The following is a 20,736-nucleotide window of genomic DNA, read 5'->3' as shown; positions in this document are numbered from 1 at the left end:
TCTCGCGCCCCGGCTCCTCTCCAGCGGCCCCCAGCCCCACCGCGCCCCCTAGGACTCCTGAGTCCAGCCCCCAGCGGTCGCACCCCCGGCCCGGGCCCCCGCCCAACCCCCCGCCCGGGCCCCCGCCCAACCCCCCGCCCGGGCCCCCGCCCTACCCCCCGCCCGGGCCCCCGCCCTACCCCCCGCCCGGGCCCCCGCCCTACCCCCCGCCCGGGCCCCCGCCCTACCCCTCGCCCCCCCTCCGCGCCCTTCGCCGCTACCCAGCCACCCAGACCCGTGCTCCCTGGAGCCCCCGCCCCTCTCCAGCCCGGAATTCCCGCCCCCCCCGCACCCCCCACCCTTCTGCCGGCTTCTCTCGGGCCCGGCCTAGCCCGGCAGGGCCCCGCCCCCGTCTCCGGCCCCGCTGAGTCCCGGATGGTCCCTTGCGTCGCTCGCCTTTTGCCAGCGCCCGGCAGAGCCGGGCCAACAGTCTCCACTTCCAGCTCGCCATGGCCTGGGTGGTGGCGAGGCTGGCTTGGCGTTGCCCGCCGAGGTACGCCGGGAGGTAAGCGCGGAGACGCCCCCGGGCCCAGGTGGCCGCCCGTACCCCGGGAGCACCGAGGCTGCCCTCTCAGCGGTGTGGCTTCGGCAGCTACAGGCGTTATTTTTTACGGTTTTCTTGGGAGAAAGACGTTAATTATCCTTTGCCTCGCCTCTCCGGCTCAGATTCGCCCGGAAAGGTCAGGAAGGACGCGTCCGGCAGGCTTGGAAGCGGGTTCGCACTAGCCTGGCCCGGAGGTCGCCGCTGCGCCACCCCGGGGACTTTCATGCTGCAGAGCGGAGGTTGCTCTGAGGAAGTAGACGCCTGACGCACGCTTTGCTTCTTTTCTAAACGCTGTAGAAGTGCAAGACGTTGTCCACAGTGTCGAATCAAAAGATTTGCTGTTTGAGGGGTACTTACTCTACGCAGTGCTTAAGTGTTTGGCTGCAACCCAAGAAGTCAGCAGTTGGAACTCACCAGCCGCTCCTTGGAAACTGTAGGAATAAATAGTTCTCCTCTATCCTGTAGGGAGGTTGTGAGTCAGAATCGACTCGACGGCAACGGGTTTGGTGTTTTGTTTTATTGCGCTGTGTTAAATGAACTGGCGAGGTATACAGTCACACGTGAAAACCCAAGAATCTCTGTACCAAAAAACAAACCCGCTGCGGTCAAGTCGATTCCCACTTATAGCGACCCTATAGGACAGAGTAGAACTGCCCCATAGAGTTTACAAGGAGCGCCTGGGGGATTTGAACTGCCGACCTTTTTGGTTAACAGCCAAACTCTTAACTGCTGCGCCACCAGGGTTTCCAAGAATCTCTGTAGAGAACAGGAAAACGCTGGATTCGCGGAGATGGCCTTTAGATGGTGGGATTACTAGTGGTTTTCCCGATTGTGTGTATGTTCTTAAATGGTCCTATTTTTATCATTTTTTGAAACCACACTTTGTTTTAAATAGACAGGTGGTTGCCTGTTGCACCACATCGTGGACACCTGAAAATTTTCTTTTGTTTCCTTTCGAAAAAAGGAATTTCATTATTTAATGTAAAATTTATTGTGGCCTGATTTTATTGAATCACTTGCAAACCCAGCATTCATTGTACAATTTGAAAGTACAGTACTGGGCTTGGGCTTTATTTGTAACTTGTTTATTATTTTAATCGTCTTTGATGCCATTAACTTTATTATGCAGGGTTATCACTGTGGACATCCATCTTTTTCTTGTGGCCTCAATTCTGTGAATCGAAGCTGTCCCCCTCCTCCCCTCTGTTTAAAAACACTAATGGACCTTGCTTCAATTACTGTTTCTTCTCTGCTTCTGGCTGGTTGAACATTGTGCCTGAGAGGAGCACACACAGCAGGTAGACTCTGCCCATCTCCCAGCACCTGCTCCTCAGCCCTTCCACACATTCTCCCATTCTCCCCTCATCCACAGGTGTTTATGTTGGGACTGTGGTTTGCTGAGCAGAGAGGAAAGAATTGACCTAGTCATGGCTTATGCTTGTTTATGGAAGCGCAGGGCTGTTTGTGGACCCTGGGACATGTGGCTAATTCTCTCAGTGCCCTTTACTCCCCTGGTTGCCTGTGCTCCGTCTTGCTCAGGTTTCATTTGCTTCTTGCCTGTGGCAGTTTACAGGGCTAGCTGGGTTCTGACTGAAGGCTTTTTTTTAGTTTGAATTGTTTATAAATAATGGTGTCTGTAACGTGGACTGTAGCTTCCTTTTCCTTGGTGGGTTTTAAAGTTACCATGGTTAGCTTCTGTACTGATATTTAGGAAGCCACTAACCTTTTGCAGCTAGCTTGCTGGGGCAAGTATAGAGAAAATACTTATATAGAGACATAGCATTTTGGCCTGTAAGGGTCAGGAACCATCAGAAATCAGGCTGCAGAGTGTCGATGTCTGTCTGTCTGTCTGTCTGTAGTCCTCTGCAGGTCAGTAGCTTCCTGGTACAGCAGATGCATATGAGCCAAACAGCAATGAGAGCCAGTCACAAGGACTTTGAGACTGCAGTGAACCAGATGAAACTCTTGAAGAAAGACCCAGGAAATGAAATGAAACTAAAACTCTATGCATTATATAAGCAGGTAAATGTCTAAGGTCTGATATTATGGAGAGACATTTTGAGCAGATGACTCCTGAAATAGATATGCTGTATGTTTTACTAACATTCATCTTTTACATTTTGGCTTTCTAGTTTGCTCTGGAAAGTGTATACGTGAGAGTTTTTCTGTGTTGGATCACTCTAGAGTAAAAAACACTTTAAAGATACAACCACCAAATGCATAGACCTTATATGGATTTTGATTAGAATAAATCAATTGAAAAAGATCTTTTGAGACAATGGGGGAAGTTTGAATATTCAGGGACTGAGTATTAGATGATATCTAGGAATTATCATTAATAGTCTTATGGTTATATAATGTTGATATTTTTAGAAATGTGGACTGATTGGGGTGAAATAGCCTGGTTTTGGGGATTCACTAAAATAATTAAGCAGAAAAAGAAAACAGATGAAGTATGGCAGAACTTGATAATTGTTGCATTTGGGTGATGGGCATTGGTGATTTGTTATAATATTCTGCTTTTGTATATGTTTGAAAATTTTTATAACAAAATTAAAAATATAAAGCCTGTAAATTGCAGTGTCCAGAAATCACAGGGTGAAGGTGTTCCCTGTGGAAATCTGTCCTCTGTGCTCCTGGGTTGTTTTCTCTTCCTGAGGCTGGTGTAAGCCTGGCTTACTTTCATATGGGTGTGTAGTGAAGAATTTACCCGTGCCCAGAGAGAGGTCTAGTTTTTGCCCTTGGCTTTTGGGAGGTGATCTCGAGGCCCCTGGAATGTCCTGCCTGATAGGAGTGTCTTCCTTTGCCTGGGGGCCTTGGTTATACCAGATGGTCTAACAATGTGATTTAGTTGAGGGGCTGGCCACACCAGGTAGTAACGAGTGAACCCACAATGGGGTGGAGTTTTGGGTCACACCTGGAGGGACTGGAGACTGAGATCAGCCACATGCGGACATGACGGAGCCCCAAGAAAAAGCCCGGACACTGAGGCTCAGGGGAGTGAGTACTCCATGTTTTGTCACTCATGGATACCTAGAGGGTAGCACTTCCTGACTCCATGGTGAGGGGGCCATCAGCAGCAGCATGTTTCACCTCCTCCTGGACTCTGCCTCGGTCATCTCTTCCTTTGGTTGATACTAATCTGTGCCCTTTCCCTGTAATAAACCAGGAGTATAACACCTTCTGGTGAGTTCTGTGAGTCCTAGTGAATTTTGGGGGCACCCTGAGCTTGCAGTTGGTGTCAGAAGTGGGGTGGTTGTGGGGACTGTGCCCCCTCTACCTTCTCAGTTGGCCCATTCTTGAGTGTGGCTCTCCATCTCTTTGTCTGTAGCCGTAGTCTCTTTTACTGCCTTTGTGTTTTGAAGTCTTTCTTCTTTCCTCTTTTAACTAATAAAAAATTAAAAAACTTAAGTGGAATTTTAAATTGCCATTTCTAAAAAGTAACTGAATGGGTTATTTTATCTGTTGCAAAACACCCGCTCCCCCTACCCGAAATAAAATTCAGTTGCTATTTGCTTTTTACTGGCATGTCTTCAGTTGAGTTTCCTATGGGCCGGTGACAACCCTGTGCCTGTCCCCTGGCAACAGCTCTGTTGCCTAGTCCATTATGGACTTAGTGGTGTTTTCACTGTGAGTTTCTAAATGCTCGTTGGCTAATTTCTTGTGAAAGTTGTTGGTCTGAATGTTTTGTGTATGAAAAAATGTGATTATCAATAGAAAACTAAATAACTATTAGAATTTTTTTTTTTTTTTCAGTAACTTCCAAAAACCCATATCTGGCAACACTTTGCCCATGCAGGCAGTTGTAACCTATTTTAGGGACTGATAGTTCATAACACATTTGCCTCTCTAGCCTCTTTCCTCTTACTTATGTATTTTTAGCCGCAACATCAAAGAGAGGGCAAGGAGAGGCACGGAGAAGTTCAGAGCAGTTTGTGTGCCCTGTGAAAGGTATTTGTGGTGGGGGAGATGACCATCAGGCTTTCCGGTTAGCTGTGGAGTTTATGGATCTTAAGTAGACAGGGCTCCAATGGATGTTTGAGCATTCACTGTCCCTCTCCTTTTCACAGGCCACTGAAGGACCTTGTAATATGCCCAAACCAGGTGTGCTTGACTTGATCAGTAAGGCCAAATGGGACTCATGGAATGCCCTTGGCAGCCTGCCCAAGGTGAGTTTGCATTTCCTGTCCTTTTATTGCCATACTTTCCCTAACCAAACCATTGTAGATGGAACCTTCCAGATCTTGATGTACCTGTATGTACTCTCTTGATTGCAAAGTGCTCCTTTTCAGGTTACTAAGTTTCTCAGAGTGCTTGTTCACTGACCGTGGCCTGAAGCTCTTTGCCATCTTCTCTGCAGGAAACTGCCAGGCAGAACTATGTGGAGTTGGTGTCCAGTTTGAGTTCATCTGAATCCTCTAGCCAAGGGAAGCCTGGTGCAGACAGTAAACAGCCTGGATATGAAACCTTAGTGGTGACCTCAGAAGACGGCATCACAAAGATCATGTTAAACCGTCCCACCAAAAAAAATGCCATCACCACTCAGGTAATGTCCACCTCCCCTCAGAGGACATTGCGCCCTTTTTTTTCCCCTCTTCTGTTTCTTTCAAAAGCTGCAGTTTCAGCATCATTCCTGTTCTTGTGATGTTTCTTCTTTGGTTGAGCAAGAAGATTAGTAATCGTAGCCATTTCTTACACAACAGAGGTGAGCATTCAGTGTTGAGAGTTTGTGAGCTCAAGCAGGGTCTGCATATCCAGAAGGCACTGCCACCTCCCTGATAATGGAAGCAAAATAAATTGAATTAATGTATATGAAATACATGCTGATACTAAAGAATGTAGAGGTGGTCCAAGGTTGGTCAGCCTGTCATGGAATGCTCCCAGAACTACCTTCAAGCCACTTAGATTTGAGAGAGGGTATGATTCTGCTCACATACAGGTTTTTTTGTTTTGTTTCATTTTTTTCATACAAATGGAGAAGGGAGAGTAGAACTTTATTGGAAGTAGATGGTGGCCCACCTCTGCTCGAAGGGAGTAGCCTCCCAAGGGCAAGTTTAGCCTATTACTGAACAAGAATAATCATAAAAATAACCACTCCAACTCCACGCACCCTTGAAAAAACATTATAGGGAGTTAATTGGATGCTTGGTGCTGAACTGAGAGTAAAATTAGAGAGGGCAGCTAATATCAACAACGAGAGCCCCTCCACTGGGTGGACAGTCTGCGTCATAGTAGAAGGAGTATACCACCGGACCATCTGCCGTGGAATGGATCCCAACTCATGGCACCCCCATGTATTGCAGAGTAGAACTGCTCCGTAGAGTTTTCAAGGTTGCAACCTTTTGGAAGCAGATCACTAGGACTTTCTTCGTAGGTGCCTCTGGATGGGTTCAAACTGCCAGCCTTTTGATTAGTAGTCAAGCACTTAAGCATTTGTGCCACCTAGGGACTCTGGGAAAGAGCATATGAATTTAAAACTATCTTAAGTAATAATTCCTTAAAGTTGGATGCCAAAACCCATTGCCGTCCGGTTGATTTTGACTCATAGTGATCCTATAGGACAGAGTAGAACTGCCCCATAGAGTCTCCAAGGAGCAGCTGCTGGATTTGAACTGCTGACCTTTCGAGATCCTAGGCGCTGAGCCACCAGGGCTCCTTAGGGGAACTCAGTTACTGTAATAAAGCCTTTGATTCTCAAAACTTTATTTCCATTTTCCCTGACTGATTCCTGTAGGAGCATGATAATAATAATGACAGCCATTCATCACAGTGCCTGGGAAGTGTCAGCACTTTTCACAGAGAGGTTCATTTAATTCTCACAAGGAGCTTATTTTTATCATTATTGGATAATGAAATCATTAGGAAGGTTAAGGTTTACCTTGCTCAAGTTTTCATAACTAATAAGCAGGAAAACCTAAATGGAAGTCATGATATATCTGACTCGTAATCCTGGCTCTTGCCAGCCATCTTGTCGTGCGGTGTCATCATAAGCCTAATAATAATGGGATTATTTCCTCATTCCCTCCCTCACCTTTGTTCATATCTTATGTAAAGTCCATATGTTTATTTGTTCTTTCAGCGTCTGTGCGACTATAATTATCAGCCCTCTCATCATTGGCTCCTATGATGCAGAAACTGTACCTGTTTTAAAAATGTATCAAAAGTTGTAACCGTGACACATCCAGGATTTTCAGAGATGCTGTTGATTTAAAATGCTGGGTCCATTGTCTTTGCGTACCATTACAATGTCTTGGGAATCCCAGCATTTTAGCACTCGTTAACATCTCCCAGACTGCCTGGAACTCCCCTGCTCTTTTTTGAGGTCACAACTGTAACCTTCGCTTTAGGAAAGTTCTCTCTGACCACCTCCCATCCTGCTGTCTTAGGCCAGTTGCAACGTCTTCTCTGAGCTTCCTGCTGCTTGGTTCTTTTCCACCCCTTCCCCCATTTTGACACTATATAATCCTCTGTTAGTTGCAGAAAGTGGTTAGATCCCCCAACATCTCCTGTAACACCTGGTACATGATACGTACTGAGTAATTGTTTGTAAAAGAAATGAAGATCCTTGCAGATGTATTGTTCCACCTTTCTGGTTATTTAAATTCAGCGAACATAAATGCGAAGCACTTTACAGAGAACAGGCTTGCAAACAGACATTTAGCGAATCATTTTCAGAGTTCTTTTGTTTTCCTCATCTTTTCACTCACCTAGATGTATCAGGATATTGTGCTTGCGCTTGAAGCAGCAGGCAAGGATGACTCAACCATAACTGTGTTAACAGGTAAGACATTTTCTCAGTTCTTAATTATATTTCCTTGGGGGGGTTCTCGCTAAATAGGCAAGAGGAAGCAAATAAACTCTTAAGATCTTTTTCAGTTCAGTGATACCCTAGTTCGTAAATATGCAAAAAATACGATAGACAAAGGATCGATACCTTTATAACATAAAAAGCAGATACGAATTGGTAGGAAAAGTACTAAAACCTACTAGATAAATCGGTGAGTAAAATGTATAGACAATTTACGTGACAAAGTGCAGGTAGTAAACAAGGAAAAATATAACCTCATTAATGACTACATACAGAAATTAAAATTAGGAGGTACCATTTTGTATTTATCTAGATGACCAAAAAAGCTTTCTAAATTATCCCCGATTTTGACAAAGTTCAGGAGTCCCTGGGTGGTACAAACAGGTAGCACATTCAGCTGATGACCCAAAGGTTGGAGGCCCACCCGGAGGCTCCTTAAATAAGCCATCAAAACCCTTATGGAGTACAGTTCTTCTGCAACACACATGGGGTTGCCATGAGTCACAATCAACTCTACAGCAATTGGTTTGATTAATGATAAGATAAACCAAAAACCCATTGCTGTTGAGTCAATTCTGACTCATGGCAACCCTATAGGAAAGAGTAGAACTGCCCCCATAGGGCTCCCAAGGCTGTAAATCTTTACAGAAACAGATGGCCACATCTTTCTCCTGCAGAGCAGCTGGTGGGTTAGAACCACCAACTTTTTGGTTAGCAGCCAAGCATTTAACTACTGCACTACCAGGGCTCCTAATGGTAGAATAGGTTCTTTTAGTATTTTGTTGACAGCAGTGGGAATGGCTATAGAAGATGTAAATAGCTAAAGAAAAGCGGGATTTGGCACTATATAAAATATTCATATTCTTTAGTTGAGGAATCCTACTTGTGGGAATTTATTTTAGGGTAATTATCCAAGAAAAGGGAATGACTTTATGCAAGAAAGATAATACTTGCAGCATTACTTATACTTGTGAAAATGTTTAAACATCCTAAATATGCTGTTGGAATAATAAACAAATTACAGAACATCCACTGGACTATATTGTACAAGCATTAAAACTTATAATTGTGGGCAGGGACTAGAAGGCAGGAGGGGACAGGAAAGCTGGTAATAGGGAACCCAAGGTTGTGAAGGGAGTGTTGACATGTCTTTAGGTTGGTAATCAATGTCATAAAACAATATGTGTACTGACTGTTCAATGAGAATCTAGTGTGTTTTGTAAACCTTTATCTAAAGTAAATTAAAAAATAAAATTCAAAGTAGAAAAAAAAACTTGTAAAGACCAACAGTATAGAAAATGCTTAAGATAGAATTTTAAGAAATGGTATCAGTACCTTGATTATAACTGGAAAATACATGTACGCCATGGACCTGGAGTGATGAGAACGTAGAAGAGGAATTGGGGAGAAATGAGATTTGGAAGGGGCACTATTGTGTAGTGGTTATGTCTTAGGCTTGGGACTGAGACTGACGTGAGTGTGAATTCTGGCTTCATTCCTGACTAATTGCGGGTGACCTCTGCCTCATGGAGAAAACTGGGTTTTCTAACCCACTGGCAGTTGAGGTAATTGCATGAGACGATGCATGCTGGGGGCACCCAGGATGCCTGGCACAGAGCAGGCACATGATAAATGTTAGCGGTTACTGTCTGTTGGCATGACAGAATCATGAGTGACTTTATTTTCTTTTGGTTTTCACTGAAGTTCATATAATGGATAATGTTATATAGAAATAATAGATTGCTTTTAATAACAAAAGAGAGAGGTCTAATGGCCAATTAGATGTGGGAAAAGGAGGCATGCTGGAGGGAGGAATCAAAGACAGCCTTGATATTCAATACCTAGGTAATCTGGGAGAAGGAAGATACTAGTAGCAAAAACAATAAAGTCTGCAAGTGGCATTGGTTTAAGAGGAGAGGAGTTTCTTTTTAATTAGCTAGGTTTTTCATTTGTTTGTTTGTTAACAAATGGTTAGAGAGAGAAAGTCCAAAGAATATGAAAGAATACATAAAACTCACCCTCATAGGAACCCCAGACCCACTCCCTAGAAACAGTTTTCCTTGATGCGTTCCAGAAACTTCCTACATTTATATAAGCAAGCACGTGTGTGTGTGTGTGTATTTGTTTCTCCCTACTTTTTTTTAACAGAAAAGGAAGCATATAATATACACATACTGTACTCACCTTCCTTTCTTAACAGCGTCTCCTGAAAAATCACCATCTATCAATACATACTCTGAGTCATTCTTTTCATGACTATGTAATATTGAATTTTTTGGATTCCATAATTTATTTCCTCATTCCTCTATTGATGACCGTGTAGATTATATTTAATCTTTTGTTATTTAAATGATGCTACAATGAATATCTTTGGATATATGTCTTTCAGTTAACAGGCAAATGTATGTAATTACATAATAATAATAGTTCCCTTAATTTACAGAAAATTGAAGGAATTTTTGGTTTTCCGTTTCTGTTATTAATTCCTAGCTTTATAGTGTTATAATCAGAGGTTATCAGTTTTATTTTTTAGAATCTATTAAAATTTTACATGTTTATTCCTGTATATTGACATTGCTTCCTTACAGATAGAGAACTGAAAGATGGCCAACTTTTTATATTGTTCATGGGTACTTCAAAAGAAAGTTCATTCTCTGTTTTCAAAGTGTAGAGTTAAATTAATTAGACTTACCTTTCTCATTTAGGTTATTTAGATTCCCCAAATTTGTTTTTTCTTTTTTTTCTTTTACATAATCTGTCTTGGACTAAAAAAAGCGAAGTAAAGGCATCTCTTACCGTTGTTTTTGTCAGTTTCCCCTTTGTGTCAAAAAAGTTTTTCCTTTAAGTGAGTTTTTGTCTTCCTGGCAGGAAGATTTATGATAGTTAGATCTTCCTTGTGGAGGTTATCCTTTATGACAAAGTGGCCATCTTTGTCTGATTAAATGCTGTTTGCCTGGAATTCAGCCTTGCCAAGTAAGAACATGGAAGCACCTGTACCACTATTGTTTGCAGTTATCTGGCATGTCTTTGCCCATCCTCTTAACTTTATATCTCCCTGAATTGTTTTTTTCAGTAGTGTCTTATATAACATAATGCTAGGTTTTACCCTTTAATCTAGTCAGTGAGTTTTTCTTATAAAGGTGAATTTATCTTGTTTAGATTTATTTTTATGACAGGCATGTTAGGTTTTGGAAACCCTGGTGGTGTAGTGGTTACGTGCTATGGCTGCTAACCAAAACGTCAGCCAGGCACTCCTTGGAAACTATGGGGCAGCTCTGCTCTGTCCTATATGGTCGCTATGAGTTGGAATTGACTAGATGGCAGTGGGTTTGGTTTTGGTGGTTATGTTAGGTTTTAGTTCTGGCATCTTATGTGCTTTCTATTATAATGCTTCCTTTGTTATTTTTTACTTTGTGATCTGTTTTCCTTGTTCTATTTTATGTTTTGTTTCTCATAATTATGACAGGTATATTAGGTTTTAGTTCTGGCATCTTTCATGATTTTTCTAATAATTACTTTCACAGATTTATGTAGTGCATGTAAACATCTCCACCTGGTGTTACTACCTTTGGGCAGTATCTATTGGTTTCCCCTTTGAAAAGCAAAGAAGTTAGCATGTATCACCTGACATCTTCTACCATTGAATGGTGCTGTGCAGAAGTTTGGGGCCAGCATTAACTTTTCTTTGTAGCCTCTTTATAAGATGACCTTTTTCCTTATTAGACTATAGAATACTTTTTTTTTTCAGTCCTTATTTTGATCATTTTTTCTTAGAAAATGCATATCTTTTTAAACTGATTGCTAAGGACTTCTTCCAAGTTTTCTCTGATAATATCTCTGAATATTTTTATTTCAATTGTTCCATTCTTTTTGAGCTTCTAAATTAGAGAGATAAAATACCTGGTCTGCAGAGACTATTATCTATCATTTTCTCTTAGTTCTTTTTAATTCTGTTATTTATTTTGCTCAGTTATCTCAGTCCTATACTCCGAGTCCCAGTTTATGTTTTTAATAATGTCTCTTCTTTTTGCTCCTTCTAATGGGATCATCATTTGTTTAATGGTTGTGGTTTTCTCTTTCATTTTTTGCATGAACTCTCCCAGACCACTTTTCATTTCTTTCTTTCGTCTGTCACATCTTTTCTTAGCCCACTTCCACAGGACAGTCCAGCTCATAATTTTTTTTTTCTATGTTGAGTCCCCGCGTTAAGAGTTTGTTTTAAAAAGAAAGTTTCATTGCTCATACAATTATTGAAAATGTTATTTATGGTACAGTTTGCTTCTGGTGGAAATAGGAAAAAAATTCAAGAACAAATTTTGTAAAAATACAACCAAAACAAATATAGCCCTTTTTTCTCAATACCACAAACCTAACTGTCAAAATCCCTACCACAAAACAAACCTATCTTCTGAATTTTTCCTTTGAAAACTGTCCTTGAACTCACTCCAGTCTGGTCTCTACTGCCTCCTTTCTGCTTAAGTCCCACTGACCTTTGTATCACTTTCTAGACCTCACCTGGCAGCCCCTCTTGGCTCCAGTGCCACTGCCTGCCCCTGGTTCTCCTCCATCTCTGGCTGCTCAACCTGTATCTCCTTTGCAGATTCACTCTTCTCCACCTGGCTGTCAGTGGGCACTCTTCTTCTCTCACCCTGTGTTCTCTTCCCAGGTAGTCTCACGTAGGCCCACAGCCTCAACACCGTGCATGCCAGTGATCCCTGCATAATACCTTCAGTCCAGGACTCTCCGTGGAGCTCCAGACTGGTGTATCCATCCACCTGCTCAACAAGCTCTCTTGGCCACCACCTCACACATCTCTCTGGACCTTTTTCAGTATTCCCACACCACATTGTTTGGCTCCACATCTATCCTGTTTTGCAGACCAGAATCCCAACATTTATTATTGATCTTCATCTCTCCCTCACCTCCCATGAGCAGTCCAACCCCATTTTACTTCCTCGGTATCTCTAGCATCAGTTCTTTTTTTGTCTCCTCTGTACTACTCCAGGCCACCAGGGACTCCCATCTGAACTGAAGTAGGTTTCTATCTAGTCTGTCGTCACCCCCCTTTTGCCTTCCTCTCTGCTATGCCCAGTCCATTCTTTTTCCAGATAAAAATTGTATTTCTCCCCCATTTAAAATTCTTCAGTGGCACCAGGACAATTCAGTGGAGAAAGGAAGGTCTTTTAACAAAGTTGCTGGAGCAACTGAATATCCATATGGGAGAAAAAAATGAACTTTGACCCCATTTTACTCCCTACCAAAAAAATTAATTTAAAATTTATCATTCACATAAGCGTATAACCCAGAAGCATAGAGCTTCTCAAAGAAGACATAGAGTATCTTCGTGACATTGGGGTTGGCAGAAATTTCTTGGGATGGAACACAAAAAGCATTAACTATTTTTAAAAAATTGCAGATTAGACTTCATCAAAATTAAAAATTTCTGTTTATCAAGACATTAGGAAGAAAATGAATATACAAGACACAGCTGGGAAAAAATTTTGGTAGTACATAAGTCTGATAATGGACTAATATCCAGAATACATTAGGCACTCCTACAAATTGATAATGAAATGATGAACCACCAGATTTCAAATCTGGGTAAAAGACTTGGATGCTTCACAAGAGATGATATGCCAACATCCAATAAGCACTTGAAAAGGTACTCAATATGATCAGTCATCAGGGAACTGCAAATTAAAACCACAATGAGATATTTCACCCACTAGAATGACTGAAATCCAAAAGACAACAATACCAAATACTGGTGAGGATGTGAGGCAACTGGAGTTTCTGTACATTTTTGGTATGAGAACACTTTGGAGAATTGTTTGGCAACTTGTTACAGAGTTAAGCACCCATCAGCTCGGTGACTTGCCAATATGCCCACAAAACAACTTGCACAAGAACAGTCATGGCGGTCTGATTCAGAACTCAAATGTCCATCAAGAGATGAATGAGTAAATAAACTATTGTCTGTTCATACAAGTGGAATACTAAGTAATAAAAAGGAAAGAACACTGATACACACATGGATGAATCTTAAAAACATAGTTCAACAAAATAAGCCTGACACAGAATTGCAAATACTGTATGAGTCCACTTCTATGAGTTCTAAAATAGGCACAAGTAATCTATTGTAATGGAGGTCAGAAAGCGATCGCTCTGGGGGGTGGGAGTATGGGATGGCTGGAAAGGGGCATAAAAGAACTTTCTGGGGTGATGGAAATGTTCTATGTCTTGTTTTAGGTGGTAATTATGTGAGTATTTACAATTTTCAAAACTCATCAAACTAAACATTTGAGAAGTGGTCATTGTATGTTAATTATAATTTTTAAAAATAGCAAACCATTAATGGCTATCCAGTGTTTAGAATAAAGGTGAAATGTAATATGACCCACAGAGCCCTGCTGGGGCCACCTAGCCTGTCCTTTTCCTACAACAACTTCCTCCCTTGGCTTGTTCTGTTCCAGGCATAGTGGTACTTCTTTCAGCCTGTCGTATGTAACAGTCACCTCCCTCCACAGAATTTTTGTGCATGCTGTTTCCTGTGCATGGAATATTCTTCCCACCTCTTTTTGTAGATAACTTGTGCCAGTCCTTCAGATAGTTCAGTCGTCCCATTCTTGGAAAATCTTCCCCTAAATTCCCTGATTCAACCAAACCCCCTGCTACATACTCTTATACCATCACATACCTCTCCATTGTAGCACCCTCATAGTTGCCTTATTTACATTTATTTTTATGTTTTTAGATCAGTGTCCTCCTTAACTCGCTATCTGTAAATTAGGACAAGAACCATAGCTGGTTCACCAGGGCCTACATGTTTTGCCAGGAGCCTAGGTCCCTGGGTAGCACAAACAGAAAAGATGGTGGTTCACATCCACCCAGTGACGCCACAGAAGAGAGACCTAGTGATCTACTTCCATAAGATGAGAGCCATTAAAAACTCTGTGGAACGCAGTTTACTCTAAAACATGGGGTCACCATGAGTCAGAATCAACTTGATGGCCGCGAGTTCAGGTAGCATGGAGCCTGGTATGTGATAAAACCCATTGCCTTTGAGTCGCTTCCGACTCATTGTGACCCTGTAGGACAGAGTAGAACTGCCCCATGGAGTTTCCAAGGAGCGCCTGGTGGATTCAAACCACCGACCTTTTGGTTAGCAGCCATAGCTCCTAAGCACTATGCCTCCAGGGTTTCCTGGGACATAATAGGTACTCAGTAATTATTGAATGGGTGAATGGGGAATGTATTGATTTTATTTTTATAGGAAATGGTGACTATTATTGTAGTGGGAATGATCTGAACAACTTCACTGATATTCCCCCTGGTGGTATAGAAGAGCAAGCCAAAAATAATGCCATTTTACTAAGGTAAGTGACATTTATCTGATTTCAGAGGACTCACCTCTATTCATCAAAGTGCTTTTTAGCTGAGCAAAGTAAAAAATGGATGCTCTGTCTCAGCGTGATGAACTGTGAGTGTTAGACAAGCACATTTCTCCAGAGTGCCTCCATCAATATGTGGGCACTCTTTGCCTCATTTTGACTTCCGTTGCCTGTTGCCTAATCTTCATGCTGCCCAATACCAGATGTGACTGGAAGGCATAAAAGTAGACTCTAGTTGTAAATAAAATCCTCTTCTGTTGAGGCAGAGAAGTTTAGCAAATGCCCATCCAGCCAGAGCAATGCATGGCTTCCATGACTTCTGGTACTAGGAGACTTGAGTGGTCTTGAAAAACGGAGACCCCAGCCTTCTCTGTTCCTGTTTATTACTCCTGCTGACCCCAGCCCCTGTGGTGCTACAGTTTTTGTAGCACGTGACCTGCCACCATCCTCACCTCAAAGTGTACAGGCAGACTGAATTGTCCAAAGTGCAAAATTCAAGCCAAGGTACACCTGTAGGAGTCAGTCATTTGCCTCTATCAAGAACCTGCAAACAGATGTTCCAGGTGAATACGGTGGGAGAGCATGAGCCGTAACAAGACAGGAGGCACCACTGGTTGAGGTTTTAGAAACGCCCCGCCTGGGGAGGCTAGTTATTTTAGACTCATTCCTATCTTGACTATAATTTGGTAATGCTGCTTTGGAAAATTTAAATGTGCTTTTATGTTTCCGTTTCTGTAGGAATTTTGTAGGCTGTTTTATAGATTTCCCTAAGCCTCTGGTTGCAGCGGTAAATGGCCCAGCCGTGGGAATCTCCGTCACCCTCCTTGGGCTGTTTGATATTGTGTATGCTTCCGACAGGGTAAGTCAGCTCCCAGAGATGTATGAGTTAAGCAAGTAGTCAGAAAATGAGGTTCTCTAAGTTTTTCATAACTGTTGCTAGTAGTAAATGGATTATATAGGGTTTGTAGTAGAAGAGACTGAGTTTAGATTTTTTTTCAAAGATTTAGTCTAATGAATTTGATTAATTTTATTTTTCCTTCACTGTTAACATAAATTTTCCTAAAAAAAAAAGAATTTGCCATGAACATTGTGCCAACTCTGTGATAGTTCTGTATTCTGATCAAACCATACAACAGTTCAATTTTCATTGTTGTTATTACTCTAAAATAGGAGACACTTGAAAGCTTGTTATCGGGGGACAGAATAACATATTTGTAGATTATTTGATAATTGTTTCCAAGTAAATGCATTCTGGAATTGAGAATTTTAGAATAGGAAGGAATTGCAAGCATTATCTACTCTTAGGTCCCTCCTTTCCAGATAAGAAAACTGAAGCCTGGAGAAGTTACTTGCCGAAAAACACAGATCACCTTTTAATTTTAAATGGTTCAACCTTGAATTACATCTACTAATTTTTATTCTTACTAAACACCCACTCCTCACTTATCGACGTGGTTAGGCTCCAAAGACCAAATTGTTACGCAAAAATCAGTGTATGCAGAAATGGAGGATTACTACATCATTACATAATTGCGAAATTACATTATTACATAACTGGCAAACCACTGAGGATCATTGCCCAGCCCAGGTGACACATAACCTTAACCATCACAACCAGCATTACTCTCGTCTCGTGCCTTGGCGTTCCTTACTGCCAGACATACGTCGTTAATGCACAGAATAGTTGGATAATAGATTTTTTGCTATTGTCTTAAATGTGAAATGTTGGATAATGAGATAGTCGGTAACGGAAAGTAGGTAGTAGTATGTGTCCTAGTAGAAAATAAAATTTTGAAAAGTGAGGGAAAGCTCTGCCAGCAGTGCGGCACAAGGGAACTTTTTGGGTGATGGAAATATTCTATACCTTGATTGTGGTGGTGGTTACATAACTATATACATTTGTTAAAGCTTACTGAACTGCATGCTCTATAAAAAGTGAATTTTACTGTGTGCATGTTATACCACAATCCTAATTTTAAAAAAAATCTTTTTTCAATCAAGTATAGTGAGGATATAGGCAAATAATGATTTTTTTAAATCACTTATGAAAAAAAATCACATATGAAAGATGATTTTCTGTGTTTCCGCAAATAGGCAACATTTCATACTCCATTTACTCACCTGGGCCAGAGTCCGGAAGGATGCTCCTCTTACACGTTTCCAAAGATAATGGGCCCAGCCAAGGTAATTTTTGGAATCCTTAAAAATAAAATTTAATGACTCATCTGTATTCCAATTTAACAAGTCACTTCTATTCTAAAATAATCACTCTCTCTCCTTCCCTATTAGTGGACAAAAGAGCTGAAAAGCGAAGTATTTGCTCCCCAACTTTAAGAGTTTAATAAATGTAGGAAGCAGGCTGTAGGAAGTGTCTCTTTGACAGAAAATGAGAAATCCTGTCTGCAACTCCAAAAGTCGGGAAACTACTTGTACAGCTGGTTGCCACAGTGCAGGCTGCATTACAAGCAGCACAAGGCCTCGTCCTGGGTAGCTGTACGACATTAGTCAGTAGAAGGAGCAGGGCTGTGCCAGCCTCCTGAATCCTCTGATTAATTGCTCTGTGAATGAGCCACGTGTGGATGTGGAAAGTGACCTGCTGACATCTTGACTTTCAGAGTCATGTGAAGTAGCAGCAGATACCGAGGCTTCATGGGGTTTACCACTTCCAAACCCCATCACAACAGCCTTCTCATCAACCTGTTTGCCTGTGTGGTTAAGTGGCTGTGCAGGCCTGTCACTGTGTCCATGGAAATCTAGTTGCCCATGTGCTGTGTTCATGATGGCGGGATCAGTGCAAGTCTGGAGAGCCAGCAGACAGGGCAAGGCTTAGTCACATTCTTCAAGACCTGAAAGAATAGGGTGGGGGGAGGGGAGGCTTGATCCTGTTTTTACTGACTAAGGTTTTGCTGTAAATATTTTTATTTTAATCTTATACTGTTACATATCCTGAAGAGTTACACAGGTTTTAACTTTGAAAAGCTGAGCAGAACCAACTCTAGGGCTCAGACCATTTGCCTGGGACAAAGTCTTTAGTTTCCTGGAAGAGAAGTAAAAAGAAGTAGCCAGTGTAAAATCCATCCACTCTGCGATTTTCTGTTTTGTTAGAAATTATAATGCCCCTCCTTTTATGCTGACAAGTAGAATTTGAGTCCCTGTGCAGGTAAAGAAAACTGACAAAGGTAGACCACTGGGTAGAATTTTCAGGAAATGGAATTTTGAAAGTTAGAGTTTTTAAAGGTTGATGGCATTTCCTATGACCATGATTTCCTTTTTTTTTTTTTCCTTTTTAATCAGTGGAGCCCTAGGATGTAAAACAACATCATCACTACTGTGGGTTAGGTGATGGACATCGGTTTCAAGTCCTTTCTTCCCCAGGCTTCTTCCTCCTGCCCCTGCACATAGACAAACACAGAAGCAACAGCCTGCAGCCCCTCCTAAGCACTTAGGGTGGGTAGGTTCAGCGTCTCAGCACAGCAACTGCCATTGAGGTCATCAGTATCTCCTGCCAGAGAAATCCAGACCATCATAAGAGTCTCCTTGTGCCTACCGAAAGTGGTCAATTCTGATATTAACCAAAGCCGTCATTTTATGAAGTCGTGTCTTAATCTTGCTTTTCATTTCAGGCAGCTGAGATGCTCATTTTTGGGAAGAAGTTAACAGCAAGAGAAGCCTGTGCTCAAGGACTAGTTACTGAAGTTTTTCCCGATAGCACTTTTCAGAAAGAAGTTTGGACAAGGCTAAAAGCATATTCAAAGCTTCCCCCAAATGTTAGTATTCAGTCTTTACTTACAGGAACCATGGAAATAATTTCCTAAAAGAAAAAATATATTTGTATTAAGAGAATAAGTAATAAAAAGACATTTCTTTAATTGGCTTTAAGCACATCTAAATTTGGAATTAAAAATAAAAATGTTGGAAATAGTGATTTTTACGAGCATATCATAAGCATTTCATTTGTATAAAGTGAAGGTAGAAGAGCCGTTCTTTACGGGGTAACTGTGAGGAGAATGGCAGACAGTATTTGCAGAGCACATTTATGTTGGAATTCAGGTGAAGCCAGATCGTTGACTATGACTATAATAGGAGATCCTTATAGCATTTTCTTTGTTATATGTGGTAGCTAGTGCCTGATTGCTCTTATATTTTTACAATTCACAATGTGGCCCTAGAACCAGAAGCTTTAACACCTATCTGGGAGCGTCTCAGAAATGTGTATAATCTCAGGCCCTGTTCTTGCTCAATCAGAATCATTAACACAATGTCCAGGTGATGGGTTCGCACATTAAAGTTGGAGAAGCACTCTTTCATGGTCTTCCTGGTGGTGCAAGTGGTTAACATGTTCAGCTGCCTACCAAAAGGCTGGAGATTTGAGTCTACCCAGAGGTACCTGGGAAGAAAGGCCTCTTGTGATCTGCTTCCAAAAAATCAACCATTGAAAACCCTATGGAGCACAGTTCTGTTCTGACACGCATGAGGTCACCATGAGTTAGGCTTACTCCATGGCAACTATTTTTACTGGTCTTTTACACATGCATCTTAAGGATTAGTTTAATGAACAATGGAGAAACAAGAATCAGGATTATAGAATAATCCCACTCCTACTAGAATAATTTCTGACCTTATTGTTGGTTTGTTTTCTTCAGGCCATGAGAACTTCAAAGCAGCTTATCAGAAACGTGGAGAGAGAAAAGCTACATGCTACTAATTCTGAAGAAATCAGCGCCCTCCAAGGCAGATGGCGGTCAGAGGAATGCACAAATGCGGTCATGAACTTCTTATCTAGAAAAGTAAAACTGTGATGACTGTTAAAACCAAGTCAAGTATATCAAAGGCAGGGAGTGATATCACTTCTGATTTCTAATACTTCAACTAAATAAACTTCCATTGTGCCTTTTTTCACTGCTAATATATTTCTTATGACAATTATATTTAACTAGAGCCCTGATGGGGAAAATAATTATGTAGACCAAGCTTTAAGGGTGTACATAGCAGTCTTACATCTTTTGACATGAATCGCTGCTGCCAGAAACAATGAAATGGTGTGCCTGGGCTCCTGCTTTGAAAAGCATTCACAGCATTGCACGCAGAGGTCATATCTTTAAACACCACGGTAGCACTTTGTCGTCCACAAAGGGTGAATGACTGGATGGGGCCGAACATGGACAGCCTCTGGATGACTGACTGGAGATCTTCTAAGGGCTGCAGGTTCTTCTTCAGCCATCTAGCAAGGGAGCAAATGTGGGAGTTATATTACTAGGTAATAAATAAGGATCTTAGTTTAATTTTTTTCCATAATTTAATAAAAAGGTATGAAGAAAGAATTGGGTCATTTCATTAGAAAGCAAGAATAACTGCCGTAACTATTTCCTTATTTTTTATAAAGTCTTCCTTCTTGTATAATGTGATATCTTGTAAAAGGCATACCTGTACTGCCCCACGGAGAAAGATGTGGCAGTCTGCTTCTGTAAAGATTACAGCCTTGGAAACGCTATGGGGCAATTCGACTGTCCTGTAGGGTTGTTATGAGTTGGGATTAACTCGACAGCAATGGGTTTAGTTTTGATAAATTCCATAGGTATCAATTGACTAATCACTTTTTTCCATATGTATCAATTGATCTATATGTATCAATTACACTGAGGATATAATTAAAAGGCTATAAAATTTACAAAGAACATTTTGCTTTCCTAATATTCTTCCTCTTTAACCTTTTCTTCAAGCATCATATCAGGTAGCTAACCTACTGAACCTCTAACTAATAGTTCTTAGTGTTTGTTTTTCAGTCCAGTAATCTTAATCCAAAATGTTCAGTTCTACAGAAAATAGATGAATAGTAATAATCATTAATATTTACTGAGGACTTACTAGGTTACTAGTGCTTTATATTCATAATCACATTTTATCTTCAATAAAACAACCCCCCCCACACACACAAAAAAAAATATACGGTAGGT

General features: G+C 41.4%; 1 protein-coding gene across 2 annotated transcripts; it reads left to right on the top strand.

The window, feature by feature from the left end:
• Nucleotides 1–390: 390 nt before the first annotated feature.
• ECI2 (enoyl-CoA delta isomerase 2) lies at nucleotides 391–20,457 on the top strand. Of its 2 annotated transcripts, none has more exons than XM_010597551.3 (10): nucleotides 391–532; nucleotides 2,443–2,605; nucleotides 4,654–4,752; nucleotides 4,944–5,129; nucleotides 7,295–7,364; nucleotides 14,665–14,767; nucleotides 15,521–15,641; nucleotides 16,877–16,966; nucleotides 18,406–18,549; nucleotides 19,426–20,457. In XM_010597551.3, the coding sequence occupies exons 1-10, from the start codon at nucleotides 489–491 to the stop codon at nucleotides 19,579–19,581; spliced, it is 1,176 nt and encodes a 391-aa protein (XP_010595853.2). In that variant the 5' UTR covers nucleotides 391–488; the 3' UTR covers nucleotides 19,582–20,457. The 2 variants fall into 2 exon arrangements, with proteins under 2 accessions (XP_010595853.2, XP_010595852.2); XM_010597550.3 differs by having other exon boundaries at nucleotides 391–544.
• The last annotated feature ends 279 nt before the right edge of the window (nucleotides 20,458–20,736 follow it).

This window comes from Loxodonta africana, chromosome 1 (genome assembly GCF_030014295.1).
Source record: "Loxodonta africana isolate mLoxAfr1 chromosome 1, mLoxAfr1.hap2, whole genome shotgun sequence".
NCBI lineage: Eukaryota > Metazoa > Chordata > Mammalia > Proboscidea > Elephantidae > Loxodonta > Loxodonta africana.
This window is presented reverse-complemented; position numbering and strand designations above follow the sequence as displayed.

What these genes read in the sequence shown, in the direction of transcription:
- ECI2 (XM_010597550.3), top strand. Translation starts at nt 489, where the DNA reads ATGGCCTGGGTGGTGGCGAGGCTGGCTTGGCGTTGCCCGCCGAGGTAC. An exon ending in AATAATGCCATTTTACTAAG is followed by an intron (nt 14,768 to 15,520) that starts GTAAGTGACATT and finishes CCGTTTCTGTAG; the next exon opens with GAATTTTGTAGGCTGTTTTA. An exon ending in AGATAATGGGCCCAGCCAAG is followed by an intron (nt 16,967 to 18,405) that starts GTAATTTTTGGA and finishes TTTTCATTTCAG; the next exon opens with GCAGCTGAGATGCTCATTTT.